The 18,325-nt window shown below is 37.7% G+C and overlaps 1 protein-coding gene across 6 annotated transcripts in view; it reads left to right on the forward strand.

The window, feature by feature from the left end:
• The window catches only part of LOC144198850 (focal adhesion kinase 1-like), a 29,528-nt gene extending 11,674 nt beyond the window's left edge, over positions 1 to 17,854 (forward strand). For all 6 annotated transcript variants that reach the window (XM_077720020.1, XM_077720022.1, XM_077720021.1 and 3 more), the window contains 18 exons: positions 575 to 672; positions 1,307 to 1,391; positions 1,476 to 1,576; positions 1,673 to 1,788; positions 2,039 to 2,139; positions 2,228 to 2,317; positions 2,449 to 2,653; positions 5,481 to 5,592; positions 8,517 to 8,594; positions 8,717 to 8,905; positions 9,530 to 9,655; positions 11,112 to 11,174; positions 13,723 to 13,762; positions 14,119 to 14,222; positions 14,891 to 15,046; positions 15,700 to 15,780; positions 15,895 to 15,980; positions 16,466 to 17,854. In XM_077720020.1, coding sequence (XP_077576146.1) covers positions 575 to 672; positions 1,307 to 1,391; positions 1,476 to 1,576; positions 1,673 to 1,788; positions 2,039 to 2,139; positions 2,228 to 2,317; positions 2,449 to 2,653; positions 5,481 to 5,592; positions 8,517 to 8,594; positions 8,717 to 8,905; positions 9,530 to 9,655; positions 11,112 to 11,174; positions 13,723 to 13,762; positions 14,119 to 14,222; positions 14,891 to 15,046; positions 15,700 to 15,780; positions 15,895 to 15,980; positions 16,466 to 16,592 — 1,958 coding nt within the window. In that variant the 3' untranslated portion in view covers positions 16,593 to 17,854. The remainder of the gene's footprint in view (positions 1 to 574; positions 673 to 1,306; positions 1,392 to 1,475; positions 1,577 to 1,672; positions 1,789 to 2,038; positions 2,140 to 2,227; positions 2,318 to 2,448; positions 2,654 to 5,480; positions 5,593 to 8,516; positions 8,595 to 8,716; positions 8,906 to 9,529; positions 9,656 to 11,111; positions 11,175 to 13,722; positions 13,763 to 14,118; positions 14,223 to 14,890; positions 15,047 to 15,699; positions 15,781 to 15,894; positions 15,981 to 16,465) is intronic.
• The last annotated feature ends 471 nt before the right edge of the window (positions 17,855 to 18,325 follow it).

The following is an 18,325-nucleotide window of genomic DNA, read 5'->3' on the forward strand; positions in this document are numbered from 1 at the left end:
AAACCCAGCCCTCTTTGTCTTCACATTTTTGTTGTTACTTTGTGGCCACATTGGTAAAAAAAATTAACTTGTGGATGTTACAGTTATTATTTTGCAATGAATTTCCTTGAAACAAATGAAGTAACTATGGATCAGTTACTTTGACATTCGTAAACTTAGCACGAGTATTTCCCCCTGAGTTAAACTCATAGAATTATTTGTTACATCATACTCTTACTCCTACTTTGTTATATGGCATGCTCGGCATGAATTGCTGAAGCTGTTGTTGCATGCAAATTGTTACCAAGCTTGCCAGAGTAGATGGATACATTCATTCAATACTTTATCCATTGTTACACTTACCAGCAAATAATGTACATTTGCTGATGCTACAGTGCAAAATGTATTGCAGCCTGCATAGACTACAATGGTTTATGCGAATAATGTGCTCATATAAATACATGGAAATGACAACTCTTTGTGCTGTGCTCTGACAAGCTTAGTGAATGTGTGTGGGTCTTGTAATATTTGTTGGTGGCTAATTGTCTTTACCTGTCTGTGTGTGCTTGTGTTTATGTGTATATTGTATATTCAGCGCAGGATTATGAAATTCAACGGGATCGTATAGAACTGGGCCGCTGCATAGGTGAAGGTCAGTTTGGGGATGTCCACCAAGGAGTTTACATCAGCCCAGTAAGTACACACAGAGAATATATGGGAAAATATATTTGTTAGCAGTTGGCTAGAGCTCATCTTTCAGGTTGTCTCGAATGCGGAGGTATCTATCATGCAAAAGTGCCTGCTGCTATATCACTTCAGTTTGATTAATGACATGAAAAGAACAAAAGGACATGATTTTTTTTGTATGACATCACGTTCAAAAGCTTTCAGTGCATGGTGACTTCAATAAGCTTAAATCCAAATCTCTTTATATAGATAGACTCCACTTTGAATGGCCCCATGAGTACATTTACTATCAATTTTCTAATTTGAGAATAAATTCAAATCCCTAAACAATTCTAATGAGCATTACTCTTATTTAGCTTAGATCCTATTGTCCTTAGCTTTGGATTGCATGTATACGCCATTAATTATAGGAGCCTCGTTTGATCCTCTTATTCTTTTTATACAACAAACAAATCAGAACACGTTCTGCCCGTATGTTAATTTTATCCATTTGAAAGGAACAGTGTTAATTAATTTGCAGTCTTCAAACATCCATAACAATATAAATGAATCAATCTTTTAATTATGGGACTGTTTGGTTGCCTAAAGCAGTGTTTTGTATATCTGGTCTTTATGTTCTAAATGTGTCTCTGTTCTCCAGGAAAACCCAGCATTGTCTGTGGCCGTAAAGACATGTAAAAATTCAACATCAGACAGTGTCAGAGAGAAATTTCTCCAAGAAGCATGTAAGCGTTTGTGTGGTGAAGACAATGAAAGTGTTTATCTTTAGAAGCTTTCAAAGTTCTAATGCGATCTCATCCCGCCTGTAGTAACCATGCGTCAGTTTGACCACCCTCACATTGTGAAGCTGATGGGTGTCATTACAGAAAATCCAGTCTGGATAATCATGGAGCTGTGCACACTGGGAGAGGTAAGATCATTGTTACATATAGAAAGATATTAAAGAGAATTATGATCTCTAATGGTCTAGTGTGCTCCTCTCTAATGCTTTTTGTGCCCTCCCCAGTTACGTTCTTTCTTGCAAGTGAGAAAGTACAGTCTAGACCTGGCCACTCTCATCTTGTTCTCCCATCAGCTCAGCACAGCATTGGCCTACTTGGAGAGCAAACGCTTTGTGCACAGGTGTGTTGACTTTATTTATTATTTCCATCGTGACTTTATACCTGGAAAAAACTAGTAGTGTGTACCTTGGATTACACTGAATGAAACTTCTGTACATTTTTACTATGCGCATACTGAACACTTTGAACTACAATTGTTATTGCTGTTAATAGATTTTCACATTTAATTACAATTTCCAGCCTCTGTATAACAATGACTTAATTATTTTTGCTACATAGTACCTGGGTTCAAGTCTGTTTCTTGTTATCAGGGATATAGCAGCACGGAACGTCCTGGTATCTACTGTTGACTGTGTGAAGCTGGGTGACTTTGGTCTGTCAAGGTACATGGAAGACAGTTCTTACTACAAAGGTTAGAGCAGTACTTCCATTTTTTTGTTTTTTTTCAAGATACCTAACTGGCAACATATTTATGTTAAACAGTTATTTTACTTTCCTAGCATCAAAGGGTAAGCTACCCATTAAATGGATGGCTCCTGAGTCAATCAACTTTAGAAGATTTACTACAGCCAGCGATGTCTGGATGTTTGGTAAGTGTCACATTAAGTACTAACATTACTGCAAGTGAAATTGATTTAAGTTTGAATGATAGTTGATCATATTCAAATATTATCTGTGCAAATTCACTATTGTGTCATGGTTTCTTTTTGGCTCTCTGTAGGTGTTTGTATGTGGGAAATTCTGATGTATGGAATCAAGCCTTTCCAAGGTGTAAAAAACAACGACGTCATTGGGAGGATAGAGAATGGCGAACGTCTGGCTATGCCTCCTCAGTGTCCTCCTACACTGTACAGCTTGATGACAAAGTGTTGGTCGTATGACCCTAGCAAGAGACCACGTTTCAATGAACTGAAAACGCAGCTCAGGTATGTTTTTCCTGATATATTTGCTTTGATTGGTCCCCAAAAAATCATGCTTCAAGTTTTACTCTTGAATTTCATTCGTTCAAATAAATTTTGTTTAGCGTTTCATCTGTCATTTTTTGTCCGACAAAAACGGCTTATATGCGATTAAATACGGTAGTTAAATGTTATTCCATGTTTTAAACAGCAGGTGCCACTGCGGGTTAATGTAGTCACGCTGAGTATTGAATTGAACCCTAATTATAACTAATATCTATTCTTTCACTTGCCAGTATCACTTTTTTTTTTATCTAATCACTGTGATTTGTACATTTATCCATGATACCAACAGTGACAGATTATGCCAAATAGCAATCACAAAATGTTTCTACCTTGGCATTAATTGGAGTCTTTGCACAATTACATTATATTTAAAAGAAAGAAGTACAGTATAGCGCAAAACCAAATGCGTTTACATATTTTCTTTCTCACTTCCATGCACAAAAGTAAGAAAATATGCATGCACATTAGACTGCTGTGGTTTTGAGATTATCCAAACTAGCATGACATGTAAATACTCAACGTAATAACTCGTTTTATTTGTGTACGTTTTTTCTTACTCTATTACGCCCATTTCTTCCAAATTGTGGTAAAATCCTGTGTCATCGTGGTCTAACAGTTTTCATTATGTGCGGTCATTTCTTCCAAACTTTAAGGAAGTTAAGTTATCTCCATTACTCTTGAACAAATACCAATGGTCTTTGATTGCTTGTCCTAATACCCTGAAAGCAGTGTGAAGTAGGCCAAATCTCCAATCCTTCATTTTGTTGCAGTTGTTGTTTTTGTTTGAGGCAGTCATTTATTCTTGTGCAAGTTATTGGCTGCATTTCCGAGGGAAAATTATGCTTTTAAAGGTTGAGGCGGGTTCGCAATTGGTCTGGAAAGCATTTATATCATATTATCAATTATAGGTCGTGTCTGCCAAATATGCTGTGCTCAGCTTCCATGACAGTTTTCCTAGACAGAGGAGCGCATGTGTGTGTGGGGGGGTGTGAGCGTACTCCTGTATGCATGTGTGTGTATTTACACAGTGGGCAGCTGCCAGGGTCTAAAGCTTGCCAACAAAAACAGACACACAGAAAAGTGAGAGAGAATGAGTTCAAGAAAGAACGGAGTAAGGGGGTCTTTAGTAGAGTTCTTCTCTGATAGTAAAAGACTTCTTTTACTTGTACAGTGAGATGCATGATCTTTTTACTACTGCATTATAGCATTTTACAGTCAACCTGCCAGGACATACTAGCTGTCTTGTTCGTGATCCTGGGTTTGTGTTTTATTTTCTTTGCTTGGTACTTCATTTGTGGATTTTATTGGCTGTAAATGTTGATATTGTCTGCTGTGATTATGCTGTCCTGCTCTTGAGGTAATGCCTTGGCTTTTTTTGCCTGCCTTTCAAAGATTAACAAATTCAAATACTGCGAGAAATATTTTCCCAATTTGCTCGTTTCTAACATTTTCAGTGAAGTTAGTTAATATGACACAAAATATCACGATGTCCTGTCTTTGGGGTTGTACAATAATAATGAATAATATAGAAAAAAATGTTGGTTAAGAAATGGTCTTAAAAGTAATGCATATTTGCCCTTCTTCCGTCTCCTTTTTCTATACCTTAACAACATTAAGCATTCAAACTAGTAGGAGTTGATTAAAAATTAAGAGCATCTGAAATGCAGCTAGGATTTTCCTTTTCATATTTAAATAATGTTGAAAAGTGAAAAATGCAAGATTCAGCTGTCTTCCTGATCAATGTCGATAAATAGAACTTGTTTTTTCAGATGGTAGTGGGGTGTTGGTGATGATGGGGTGTTAATGTGATCCAAAATGATAAACCATTTACTCTTGAAAGGCAGCCTGCTGTGGTTAGCGCGTCAGCCTTACGTGCAGTAATAGGGTTCAGGCTTCAATCCAAGGTCGTTCCTCACTATGTAGAGTTTGTTCTATCCGGGCTTGCATGGGTTTTCTCTGGGTATTCCGCAGTTGAAAAATGCACATGGCACACCGCAGTACATATGCATTGAAATGATAAATTCCAATGCCTGATTTGGCTCTTATACCTAACTGGGAATTCCCAACTGACACGTGTAAAAGGGTGTATTAAAAATAAGTGACAAAACTTACAAAGAGACAAACTTGAACAGGTGGGAGGTCAAACACAGAGGGTGGTGGGAGACAGCAGAATAGGCGGTGATGATTGTGTATCTCAAAATAGCAGTTAGTCTTGTTGAAGGCATGAGAGTAGAGCATTTGCCGAATTGTCCAACAGCTGTTTTTTGGCCCTCAAGTACCCATTTGTTTTGTGAATCTTTCTGATTGAATATATAGTTTTTTCCTAAGTCAGTATGTAACAAGGAAACACGGGAAATTTGAGTGCAATGTTGGCAGTTATTAAAGCTGGAGCAGAGGGATTTCTTTGTACTGGTTGACCTTGAATCTCAACGTATTAATTATTATGGCACTTGGCAGAATGGAACAGGATTTTTTTTTCTAACCATTCCATGATTGTAATTGTGTATATCATAGACTGTACTCCTGAGGAATTTATTGCTTCTGTTGAATTCAGGTGCTATTCTTTTAGTTACAATTGTTAATTTGCACTTTTGATGAAGAAAGAGAATTTTAAAGGGACTTCATCACCACCAGACTAAATTTCTAGTGTGATTAATACTACTTTTAGAGGTAAGAGATGGCATCACTATTGAGAACAGGGTGTTCTTTCAGCTACCTTAGTGCAGCAGTTATCAGGCAGCAGCAAAAACACTGTTGTTGTTATCTTGTCTTTCCTCCCTTTTTGCAGTACCATACTAGAAGAGGAAAAGGCCCAGCAGAAAGAAAGGAATAGGATGGAAATGAGGAGGCAGGTCACTGTATCTTGGGACTCAGGGGGGTCTGATGAAGCACCACCAAAGGTAAAATAACAACTAATACTACTACTCATACTTTAAGACACACCTGCTTTAAAGGCCACCCACAGAATTTTCCAAGATTTTTTAAAATTCAAACCGCACTTTACTGTGTATTAACTAGTCTGTAAACATAAAAAAGAATACTGAAATATAAACTATTTTCAGCATTTACCTGCCTTGCTTGGATTAATGATGCTCTTTATCATAATGCTGTCATACAATTCACAACTCAAAGGAACACTGAGGAGGAGATTCCTATTAGACCGCAGATATTCCAAAGTACTGTGAAAAATACTGTGACTGTGGAAAATGTGACATTACCACTTGCAATTCATGAGTCAGAAACCCTAACCCAAACCTTCCACAAACCCTTTCCCTACTTGTTGCTCAGCTGCTGGCTACTTAATCCCTCCTTAAAGCTGTTCCCCTGCTGTTAACATCTGCTAACTCATACTCGTGGTTTGAAAGAAGAACCCATGATGCAAATTAATAAAAATGATATAATATTGAGAAGATTTGAAGGCATTATAATGCATATTTTAGTATTCAGGAGTACTGCAGTTGTCTATTTATCATATTCTTTGACTGAACATAGCCTATACTATTTAAACAATAGGACTTTTCCCCAAAAAACATTGGTTGGAAGTCCCTCTTTTCCTTTTGTGGTTCTCTCACACACCTTTATCATTTATAGGCTTTTTTTGCTCCTCTACCTTTTTCCTTTCTATTGTGTTTGCAGCCCAGTCATCATCCTTCCCTGCAGCCCACATTGAGTCTGGATTTTCTGTCTTCTTCCTCTCCTCACCATTGCCACCAATATCAGCACTTTGCCTCACAGCTATCACTCTGCTTTGGAAACTCTCCTACCTCATCGACCTACCACACCTCCTCCCCCATTCCTCCTCCTATGTCATCCCATGTATTTTCTCATCATTGTTTCACTTTTCCTTCTGAGATACCTCTTTTTTACGACAAAACTTATACCAGTTGCTGCCTTTACAAGAACCACCCAGTGCCCCTCTTTCCCATGCCGTCTTCTCCTAGCGTTTACCCTCGACATAAAAATTCAGGAACCCCGCCCAATGGCAGATGCGCCCACAAATCAAATCCCACTATTGACAATCACTTGCCTTGTTCATCCTTTTCTGAAACAAATGGCTCTCAATCCTTCCACTTAAGTCAACTCCCTTTGCTTTCCAGTCCTACTAAACAAAGCTGCATCTTATCAGATCTTTCGGCCTTCAACCTACAGAACGCCAAGCATAAAATCAATTCCCAACATGGAACTGATTTGTTGCCCGGCTTCCCAACTAATCCTATGACTCACTTCAATCTTGCCTCAAAACTCCAGCCCCAATGTGGGAGGTCCCTGACACTCCCTATTCAACACTCTGCCCGACTAATCTCAATGCCCTCTGATTGTAGTACACTGTTTACCAATCAGCCACCCAAGCCAAGGCCAGACCCTTTCTTAACTACCCATGCATCTTGTCTCACATCCTGCACGCCAGCCAATCACAGACAATTACAGGCAGGTGATGCAGATTTACAATGAACACGCAGAGAACAATTAGTTGCTTGTGGAAGTGACATTTTTAAGGCTCACAACATTTCCATGAAATCTGAGCAATTACAGTTTTGCTGCATGCTTCGAATGGGCATATTCTATTCCGTTTAACCGTAACGTCATCCGGCTCTTTAATTATTCATATTTTATTGGATTGACTTTGAAAGTTTCTTGCCAAAACCAGAATCACTGCACATTCAGCATTATTATACGCAGCCTGCCAGCATGTACTTGATTGACCTTCATAGCGTTTCATCTCAGGATAGTTTGTTTTTGTCTGTGTCAGGCTTTGTGCTGATGTGTCCTCAGATTATCACTCTCTATGTTTAGCTTACTCAGAATGTCTGTCTAAATCTGTGTTCCACTTGCTCTATACAAATGCAACCATTTTCATGACGTTACTCTTAATCCAAGGGCCCAAATGTTAACACAGTTCTTGTGCTCGATGCCAAAGTCTTAACTCAAATCAAATAATCTTTTGAATTCAGAATCACCATCTGTGTTTAATTCTGTGCAGACAAATTTAAAATCTTTGTTAGTTATCTTTCATTTTAAACAGCATTTAACATTGCAGAAGGGCTCAGGGAAACAACATTGAATAATATCATCATACATATACATATTTAACCACCTACACTCTAGACTGGTTCTGTCATGTGATTGTGGCAATAGTGTTTCAGTGTGTCAGCACAGCACTTTCAACTTTATGATGATCAATGTGTCTATGTGGAAGCAATCAAATGTGTCACAAATCTTCAGTTCTGCAACCCAACCCATTTGTTTTCTTCTCTTTTTAAGTTATTAGAGGGCACGGAAACAATTTGAGCAAGTTTATAGTATCCAAAATGATCATCATTTCATGATGTTTGAGTCCCAACAATTTTTTAATCAGTTTACTAGTTCCAAAATTACATCATATAGGTTGCTGTCCTAAATATATTACAATAATATATCGTCACCTAGTTTCAAACCTCTACGATCATCCACCAGTAGATGGTGTTCTTAGCAAAAAGAAAATGGTCTGGTAAAAGGGTTGAAACTATTTAGGCTAGTAGTTTATGGTTTTGACAGCTGATGTCATTGTCTTCCAACACTCCCTGTTATAATGTTACATAGGCTTAACATTATAATGCATCTAACTAGTAGTGTTTTTGTTATGCTTGTTGCTAAAACTAACGGTCCGCTGTAATTCTAGCCATTCTTTGTTCTTATTCCTCTGGCAGTTAAAACCGAGACAAAGCGGGAATGTCTTTGTTTGTGTGCATGGCTCATATTTTTGCGCTCTCACAATTATTCCAGTTAAAAGAAACTCAACATGACTTTTCACAACGCACGCATTCTCGTCTTTCTCTGACCACAGCCTAGTAGACCCGGTTACCCCAGTCCACGCTCCAGCGAAGGTTATTACCCTAGTGCTCAGCACCCTGGACATTACCAGGTATACAAATCAGCTTCATCCTCAAGTCAACTATGCAGAGAATGTAATTTGCTCATTAAAATATGAAACTATGAGCATTTTGTTTTAACTCATGGCATATACCTGTTCTTCCTACTTATCAGATGGCAGGATACCCCGGCCCCCACACGCTCCCATCAGTGCCAAGTGCTCTTTACCCCCCACAGTCTACAATGTTGGAGACGCATCATGCTCACACACATCCACGCCACCATGTCCATGCACACTCGCATGTACAACACCTTCCTCAGGCACATGGACAGGACATGGGACATTGGAGTTCTGGTATGGAGGTAAGAGACCAATTTCACTCTGAGTTTTTGTCTTTTCTAATGTTGGACAAAGCAAGTCTCTCCACAAAAGGTACAATGTAATGCAGAAAGAAATACACTACCCCCCAAAAGTTATCATTATGCCTTGCCTAGCATATATCCAACTGTTCTCCTACATAGTTTAACCTCCTACAATCTGGCGTCCACATGTGTGGTTGTCACAAGACTACAATGTTAAATTTTGGCCTACAAGGGCCTGGCATCCACTTATGATGACAGCAGAGTTATAAAAACACTTGAGAAGAGAATAATGTTTTCGCTTATGATAATCTATGCCCGAAAAGGTTAAATTCATTAGTGTTTAGTACATTTTAGGAATTTAGATATGTTAATCGAAATCCAAGTATTCCCTCTATGTTCATTAAACGTTCAGTTCAACATCACACGAGCATATGCATCCATTTTTTTCCATTGTCGTAGCCCACTGTCTTCTTGCTGTTTCTCATCAGTTCACAATTTGTGTTTGTGTCCATGTTTGTCTTCATCTGTGTCTCTATGCTGCATGTTGGCTGTGTGCTGTCTTTTATTTTGTTTGTCTTTTGCATGCCTGTGGCATCTTTGTGCGTATGTCTGGTTTGTGTGTAGGACAGGGAAATAGACATGCAGCAGTGTGTAGGCCAGCAGTGCCTGTTAATGGAGGAACAGCTGATGATACAGCAGCAGCAGATGGTGGAGGATCAGAGGTGGCTGGAGCAGGAGGAAAGGCTGCTGGTAACACACAATACTATACTACACAGTAGCCCAACAGAATGGAAATATAGATAAACAAAACATTTGTTTTTATTCACTTAATGCGTCACATAAGAGTATTGTTTAAAATAACCTAATCTTACAATTGTATGTTAATTATGACCCCCATTTCAGTGTGAACTTGATCAGTGTTATTGTTACCTGAATAGTTCTAACTTTCATTCAGATTACAACTGCTGTTGTTGTTTTTGGCTGAAGAATACAATCACATCTAAAAAGAAGTACGTATTGTAAAATGATTATTTTGGAGTGCAGTTTTAGCCAGTAGCAAATTCGTATGTGTATTACCACTAGTAATCCCTTGGCTCTTCTATTTTTCATAGCTCACAATTGTTCCTAATTTGAGATTTTAAATTAATGTCAGTGTTAATATTTGGAATTTTATGGCCAAACTCGTGGCCAAAAACGGTCCAATTCCGCTCCTTTTTTTCCCCCTCAACATTACTCATTTCTTTGTATAGTCCATTTGTGCCTAGGCCTCTTGTTATAGTAAATAAAAATGAAAAAAAAATGCGGGACTGCCTGAGCTAATCAAGTTTAAAAAGTACTTACACATAAATCACAATGGAACAAGGATCTGCATTGCTACGATACGAGACATACCCTTTTTTGCACATTTCTACAAACCTGCGTGTTTGTGAATGTGTGTGCTTGTGTTTGCAGGCAGGTGGGGCCAATGTGAATTCCAAGCTAATGATAGTCTTTGAGAATCTGACAGCTCAGTCAACATACATGCACACCCACTAAGCGATGACACACGTGTTCACTGAAAAAGATTGTGTAGTTTGCAGTCTGGATGTAAAATGCAGTGTACCATCAAGGAGGGGCTGGTGAGAGGAGGAGGAGGAGGAGAGAACTGGACTTTAGGGGAGAAAGTGGTCGATGTGACTGCTCATTGGCAGCATACTCCATCCCTCCTCTCTTTTAAAAGCTAGTTTCCCCTTCCCATATAAGTGTGCTGAAAGTTTGGATGCATTCTGCACCACTTCAACCTGCTGGCAAGAAGAAGCAGTGATAGACACATTACCAAAGAAAACATATATGAATTCCATTGCTATGCTGGTCTTCAAGTCCTGCCTTGGACAGCTGGTAGGCAGAAGGGAAGGGATTTTGTGTTTATAATTTTTGGGGGTGTTTTTCTTTGTTGAATTTGGAATTAAGTTGAAAATGTGTTCTAAAATGGATCGAATATTCCTGTGTGAAAGCAGTTCTATTACAAATCATGTGCTTGAGTTTTTGTAAGTGATATCATGTTTTTTGCATCAAACATCATTTTGTTGTTGCTCTCATTAATCTGATTTTATTGTACTAAAGACTGACTACTGTATATTTCAACGCTACCATTATTTTCCTCTTTCCCTAGTAGTGTTGTATTTTTTTTACAGTAATGTCATTTTTATGTCCTTTTTTTTTTTAGAAACCAGAAACCAGAAGTTCTCGAGGGAGTCTGGAACGAGATGATGGAGTACTCCAGCCACCAGTAAGTCCCTCCCCTCTTCTGTCTCCATCATATTGTGTGGTTTTTTTTGCTGTCACCAGCAATAAAATGAAGCAGGAGTGTTGTAAAAGAAACATGTTCAGTGAGTATGACTCATCACTAATCTGTATGTGCATATTTTCAGTGGTGGTGTGAATATTATTCGACACTATATTTTAGTGAAAACCATATTTTCATGTTCAACGTTAACAAAATAACAAAAAAAATATAAAAAGAATCTGGTCATACTATCAATAACATTACAAACTGTATTGTATTTTTACTGAGATAATGTAAATGTTGTCTCAACTCACAAATTTATGGTTTTGAAATATGTAATTTAAAAAAAGGAAAAAAATCAATCTGCAACAAGAGCGACATAGTCAATATTGATATTTATTCATTTATAGCTGCAAGGTTTTTAGTTTTTTACAATAATTTGAGTAAAATAGTTCTAACATAATTATTGTATCCATTTATTTCATCAACGCTTTTTCTATGCAGATTGCCATGGGCACTATTTTATATTCCTGAAGTAGATAGATTAACGAAGAGGCAACTATGGTATATGAGCATTTTCCTTAAATGAAATTTGATAATTTCTTTCATCAAATCGGACTCTCTCATGACACCCTTAGGCTGCAGAAAAGTGGTGGGAAATCACTGGTAAAAACACAAACCTGTCAGAAATGAATGAATCCAGGTTCTGGTTGGTCTCGTTGGAAATTGGTAGTAGCATGCATTTATTTTGATTTCAGCAGAGGTTTGTGATCCTAGAGCAGGAAGTAACCCATTTGTGCAAGGTCAGCAATGTGGGGTCAGTGGATTCCCACATCACAGCTGGTTATTAATAGAAAAGCATTGCGTGAACACAAACAGTCATTTTTGTGCTTCTCTCTGCCTCTGCGTGCCACTGCTCTTTGTTCATGTGGAGTTTACTGTGTTGGAGCCAAATCTAGCCACCTGTAATTACTTCCAGAAAAATGCAATTAAACTATTTTGAGTAAAATTATAGCGTCACAGGAAAATCCCTCATAGGTAGCCATGTTCAGGCCTAGAATTAACATGCTTTCTTGGTTGTGAGTTCACTATTAAACTGTTCTAAGTTCAGGTGTGATGAAGGATGCACTGATTTTAATGAGTACAATTTTTATTGCAACCGATGCCTTATCTACATTTTTGTATCCTACTGGGGTTCATTGGATTTGTGTCGGTTTTTAACATGAGGCTCAGCTTTATTCGAGAGATTCCTATTTTTCAGTCTTTATAACTGTATTTAAGAATTCAATTTAATTAGAGGAGGGCTGGGCACTTTATTTGTCTCTAAAAAAATATACAGCAAAGACAGTGGATGAAGTAGTTTATTTTTTGAAAATGTTGTTATTTGCATGTTTTATTATGCATTTTTATTGTATTTGTTACTTTTTATATATACTGTAAATACATTTATAAATTATTTTAATCAAAAACTAAATTTACAAAATTAAAATAAACAGAACTGTAGTACTTGTGTTATGCTTCCAATAACACTCTTAAGTTATTATTATTTTTTTTTTTTTTAGTAATTACATCAATTTAGTGTTGCTTGCCATTCATTGGTAGCACTGGTCAATCCACTTCGATTGTCACAGCCTGGCTGTCTCGCACTGTAATTAGAGTGTTGTATAAGAAGTTAAGAGTATGGAGCAACTAGTCTTGTTTCATTTATTTATTTGTTTATTTTTTAAACGTGGAATTTCAATGGGCCAATCTAGTGATTTAACATGAGCACTGTTGATATTTGATTGACTCTGACTTGGTCCTCAGACACAAAGCAGTTATTGAAAAAAGATTTTGAGATGTTTCGTTTTCCGCAATTTGAATCAAACGATAATACCGTAAATGAATGTTCACATAGCTTACCAGTGAGAAGAATTTTCTATGCCACAAAACTTTGGCCTTGCAGCTTAATGTTGCCCTTGGCAACAGGGATATTTCTATCTATGTAATTCATTACACAGCCTGACCTCCTCCTCCCTTAGAATGTGGTTTGTGGTGGGAAAAATCTCCCTCCTATATGTGGGGGGGATGTGTTAGTATAGTCAAATATTTTGGGGTGTTTGTGGCTAAGAACCCACAAGTCTCCTGCTGCACAGATTTTTCGGCCATTGCTTCTGTTTTCTCTCATTGAGAAAGCAAATAATTCACCTGCCAATTTAAAGCTGAACTTGACTGGTATCAGGATGAGATGAAACTGCATTATTTGTGTGAACAAACAACAATTAGTCAAGGAATGCTTAGTGCCAGTTGCTTTTTTTGTGTGTGTGGCCTCACAGAGTATTTTTATCTTCACATAACATGATGATAGATCCTCCACACACACACACTTACATACTTACACTACTGCAAAGGACATAATAGAGGTGGATGTGTGATTTGAACATTAAGTAGCATTTTCAATCTTAGACTTACAGTCTCGCCTGCAAATTTGTTTTAATTGACTCAGGTTTCTACTTATGTGCACATACATACTGACTAACCCCAAATATTGTTGATGTGTTTGTTTATGCAGACGGGAAACCAACACATCTACCAGCCTGTTGGCAAAGCAGGTAAATAGACAGGCCTGTAACCCTTAAATTACAGTCGTGCAACCGCAGTTTTTTTTCCTCTTTCCATTCAAACCTCTGAAGCGTGCATTTAAGTGCATAGCAGCGCTTTGGCTTGCTTGAAACAGATATAGAATTGTCTCCATACAGCAGACAGTGTTTTTATTCTAAAGAATATTATGTATTTTGTTTTGCTTTGACAGTCTTAAAGCAATGTTTTCTGGCAATGAGTAATATCTTCCATCATAAACTTTTGTCTCTACATGCTAATGTGGACTCCTGTTAGATTCAGGAGCATACATAACAAAATACAATGATCGTAGTTCCCCTTTCTAGAACTAAAATGATGTTTTTTGTAGAGCTTGTGGCCCCTCCCAAGAAACCACCACGACCTGGCGCCCAGAGCCAAGGGTGCAGTCTGGCCGGACTAAATGCTGCAGACAGCTACAATGATGGAGTGAAGGTACAAAAGACAGTTTGCTTAATGCCAAAAGCATTTTAAAATTTTGAACACATTAATGTGCAGTACGCAATGTATTTATCTATGTAATGTTTTAAATGGCAACAAAACCATGATCTACCTTCTCCAATACAGTGCATGTTTTACTGCTTCACCAATAATAAATTGTCTTTTTTCTTTTTCTTTGCCTGCTGCCGCTTTCCTTCCCTCCTTCTCTGCTCTGCCTTACTATTGACCCCCCAGCCTTGGCGGGTGAGCAGCCCACTGTTTGTCAGTCTCCTTGTTCACCTCGTCTTCATTTCATATGACTGTTCTATTAATTCTTTATTTCTATTTTCTTTCTTGCAATGCTAAAGTTGAACCATTTCCCCCTTAAGAAAATGTAATTTCTTACTAACAATATTAACTTATTTGCCACAATGAAAATGTAATACTGAAGCTTTGGGTTTTAAAAAAAATATATATTTTTTTTTTCTTTTCTAATTGTCTTCAGCCTTGACCTAAATCTCCACATCCTGAGTTCAGTCATTTGGTTTCTACGATGTAAATTATTGTTAATGGAACGTTTATATTTTATAGCTCATCAGTAATGTTTCAATCTTTGTTCTGGTTCTAGCTGAATTTACTTAAATAGAAGATGCTCATTAATGTTTTTATTTGACTTGGCTTAGCTACAACCCCAAGAAATCAGCCCCCCGCCCACCGCTAACTTGGACCGCTCCAACGACAAGGTGTACGAAAACGTGACAGGATTGGTTAAAGCTGTGATTGAGATGTCGAGCAAGATTCAGCCAGCTCCCCCCGAGGAGTATGTGCCCATGGTCAAGGTAACAGACATAAGCAATGTTGGTTTCATATATACATATCTGATTTACCAACATCCCAAATTGCACTAAACTACATGTTCACTCACTTAAGCAGATGGTGTATGGTGTAGTTACTTACTGTATTTAACCAATGTTACTCCACACACAGTTACAGTGGTTAACATTAATCATATTTTCGGATTGGGGTTATTTTCATTATTGTTTTTATTATGTACAGTTCAACCTTATGCTTTGCTTTTTTTTATTATTGGCTGTCAGAGTAGCCCTTGGGGAGCTTGAGCTTTTGAGGTGGTATTTGGTTTAAAGACAAAACTAATTAAGAAGGACTACTTATTAAATCAGATATGAATTTAAACATCTCCAAAATGTCCCTATTTAAAGTGTTGGAATACATGTTCATAATTGTGCAGAAAAAATGTTTACATAGGCTTCCTTTTTCCTACATTGGAATCTCTGAATTTGTCTCAGATTTTTGCATGGGCAATCAGGTTTTTGCCTGCACTGACCACAAATCACACCATCTGCATCTTGTCAAATTCACTGATAAATAAGAGTTGTCAGTTGTTTGGATACTCTTGACATCATCGGGGGTCAATAGCCTATTGGGCTGTGTGGCTCATAACTGAAAAGATATTGTGGTTTCCTGTTTTGAGGATGTGGGCCTCGCATTGAGGACATTGTTGGCCACAGTCGATGAGACACTACCGCAACTGCCAGCCAGCACACACAGAGAGGTAACAACATGCTCTCTTCATAGAAACATGTCCATATACAGTGTCTGTATACTTTCAGTATTAGTGTATATCTTGGTTAATTTTATCAGTGAACTATAAATCTTTCTTTTGCAGATCGAAATGGCACAAAAGCTCTTAAATTCTGATTTGGCAGAGCTGATTGGGAAAATGAAGTTAGCCCAGCAGTATGTGATGACAAGGTAGATACCAACCTCACTTTGCATGATTTTATATTCAATATACTTATATGCCAAAACCAAAATTCCATTGAAAATGTGCTGATGCAAATATCCATAGACAAACTATTAATTTGTACCTTCTGCCATCTAGTAGAATAGCATTTAATTGTTCTCCCAATTACTAAATGTCTTGCGTGAACAATCACCGCCCTAAATGAACAGTGTATTGGACATCCAGAATGTTACAATTTTATTCTCATAGATTTACATGGTTTTGGTCCATTTTGTGGAATCTTTTTCATTAGAAAAAAAGTGAAGAAACAATTACAAATTATTCTCTGAAAATAGTCACTTCAGTTGCCCTTAAATGACTTGAGGTATTTGAAGAGTGACTTCAAAGTAGTGTTCTGCCATAAGTACTTTATTTTCTTTCATTATGGGATGGTTTTTTATGGCTTTTCCTTCCTGCAATAACTCATGTCTATTTCATAATGTATTCTATTCAGTCTTCAGCAAGATTATAAGAAGCAGATGCTAACCGCAGCTCACGCACTCGCTGTGGATGCCAAAAATCTGCTGGATGTGATTGACCAATCCCGGCTCAAGATGATGGCCCAGTCCCGCCCACACTAGTCGCACACCCGGATCCGTATTCTTCCTTATCAGTAAGAGCTGTTGGAACTTTCCATCCAGGAGTGACGAGTGGGGCGCCTCCCCCCCTTGATGTAACCACCGGGCTGATCCCTTATTTACTTCTTCACCACTGTGAGATCTTTAAAAGAACTGAGCAAAAACAATTCCTGAATCAGGGATTTGTCAATGTTGCTCCTTGTGGACTAAACTGGGAGAATGAGGAATAATGGATTTCAAGTAGAACACCATGAGCCCAGCGCTGCTGATGTTGTTGGGTCTAATCCGGATGTGGTTGTTGGATTAAACCAAGCCATCAAAACTTCTTGAAGAAAGAGATTGCAGCAAAGCAGCAGTTTTGCTGCGGTCATGTGAAACACAAACTGTTTTTCCCCCTTTTCCTTCGTCTCACCTTTTTTTATTTATAGTATCACAACACTAAGGAGAGATGATATGTGACGCTAAATGGGAGGCAAAAAAAACCTTTATTTTCTCTTTCTTTGCTTCTCAGTGACATCCTTCCTGATGTCTTCCTCATTCATCTCCAGTCTGAGGAGTATGAAAGATTTAAAAGATGCTACCTCAGACCTCACTGAGTTGTTCTTCACTGACTGCGCTTCTGTGGGTGTTTTTGTTTCTTTCGTTTTTAACTTGCAGTCTTCTTCATCAACATAAATATACACATTTCAATCACAGTGGAGGAAAATGACAAAGGTTTGTGAAGGAATGACCGCCGTTTGTTTCCGAACAAGGTCTTGTCTCTGTCACAATTTCACTATCTCCCACACCGTCATGTCTGCCAATGAAAATGAACTTGACCAGAGAAATCTTGGTGCCACGTGCAGAGGTTTTTCCTGGCCTGATGTGCTGAGCCACTTAACTGGAAGTTCATCTTGCAAACTCACGAAATGAACACAAAAGCTCACGTGTGTGTCGTGACAAAATAGTATGGAGGAGAGCATATTTGCACAGCACCAAAATGAATCAAGAGTAGTTTGACCCAGGTTTGGTGATCATGTCTAACCAGCCAATCAACCTGTGGGCAAGTAGGGTTACAAATGTAAAATAAACTATTTTATCTCTTTATTGTTGTGTAAATCTGTTCATGTTGGTATAATGTAAACTGTACCGGTGTGCATCACTGGTCAATTGTACAGAAGTCGTACTATGAGGTGACACTGGTTTTATTTTGTCTTTTGGCCTTAAATGGCCTTCTTGTTAAATAGCAGGAAAAACAATTAAATAAAAATTATGCAGAAATGGAATTAAGACAGTTATCATTATGTTGGTCAGTCTCATTTTACATTTAAATAAACTTTTTTTTTCACCTGAGCCACTCACAACAATGTTGATAAATTGTGCACACATTTATTATTTAGCTATTTATATATACATTATTACTTTTACTATTTCTCAATCGTGGATCGTGTGCTTTTATTGAAAAAAAAAGTACTTTTGCATTGAAATAAGAATATTGCATGATTTTTAATTGACTTTTGTAATAAATAAGTAAATATATTTGATTCAGGAATCAGTGAGGGTAATGAGGATGTACATGATCTATTTTTGTATTTTTTTGCTGTTTTACTGTATTTTCCATGTCTCTCTTGTCAACAACTCATTAGCATTACATAATGACTCAGTCAGATGACTCGTCTGAACATTGTTTAATCTTCAGGAGTGCATATATACAGACAATCTGAAAAAGGTCAGTCAGAGATAAAAACTTTCAAATG

Source organism: Stigmatopora nigra, chromosome 7 (genome assembly GCF_051989575.1).
Source record: "Stigmatopora nigra isolate UIUO_SnigA chromosome 7, RoL_Snig_1.1, whole genome shotgun sequence".
NCBI classification, from domain to species: domain Eukaryota; kingdom Metazoa; phylum Chordata; class Actinopteri; order Syngnathiformes; family Syngnathidae; genus Stigmatopora; species Stigmatopora nigra.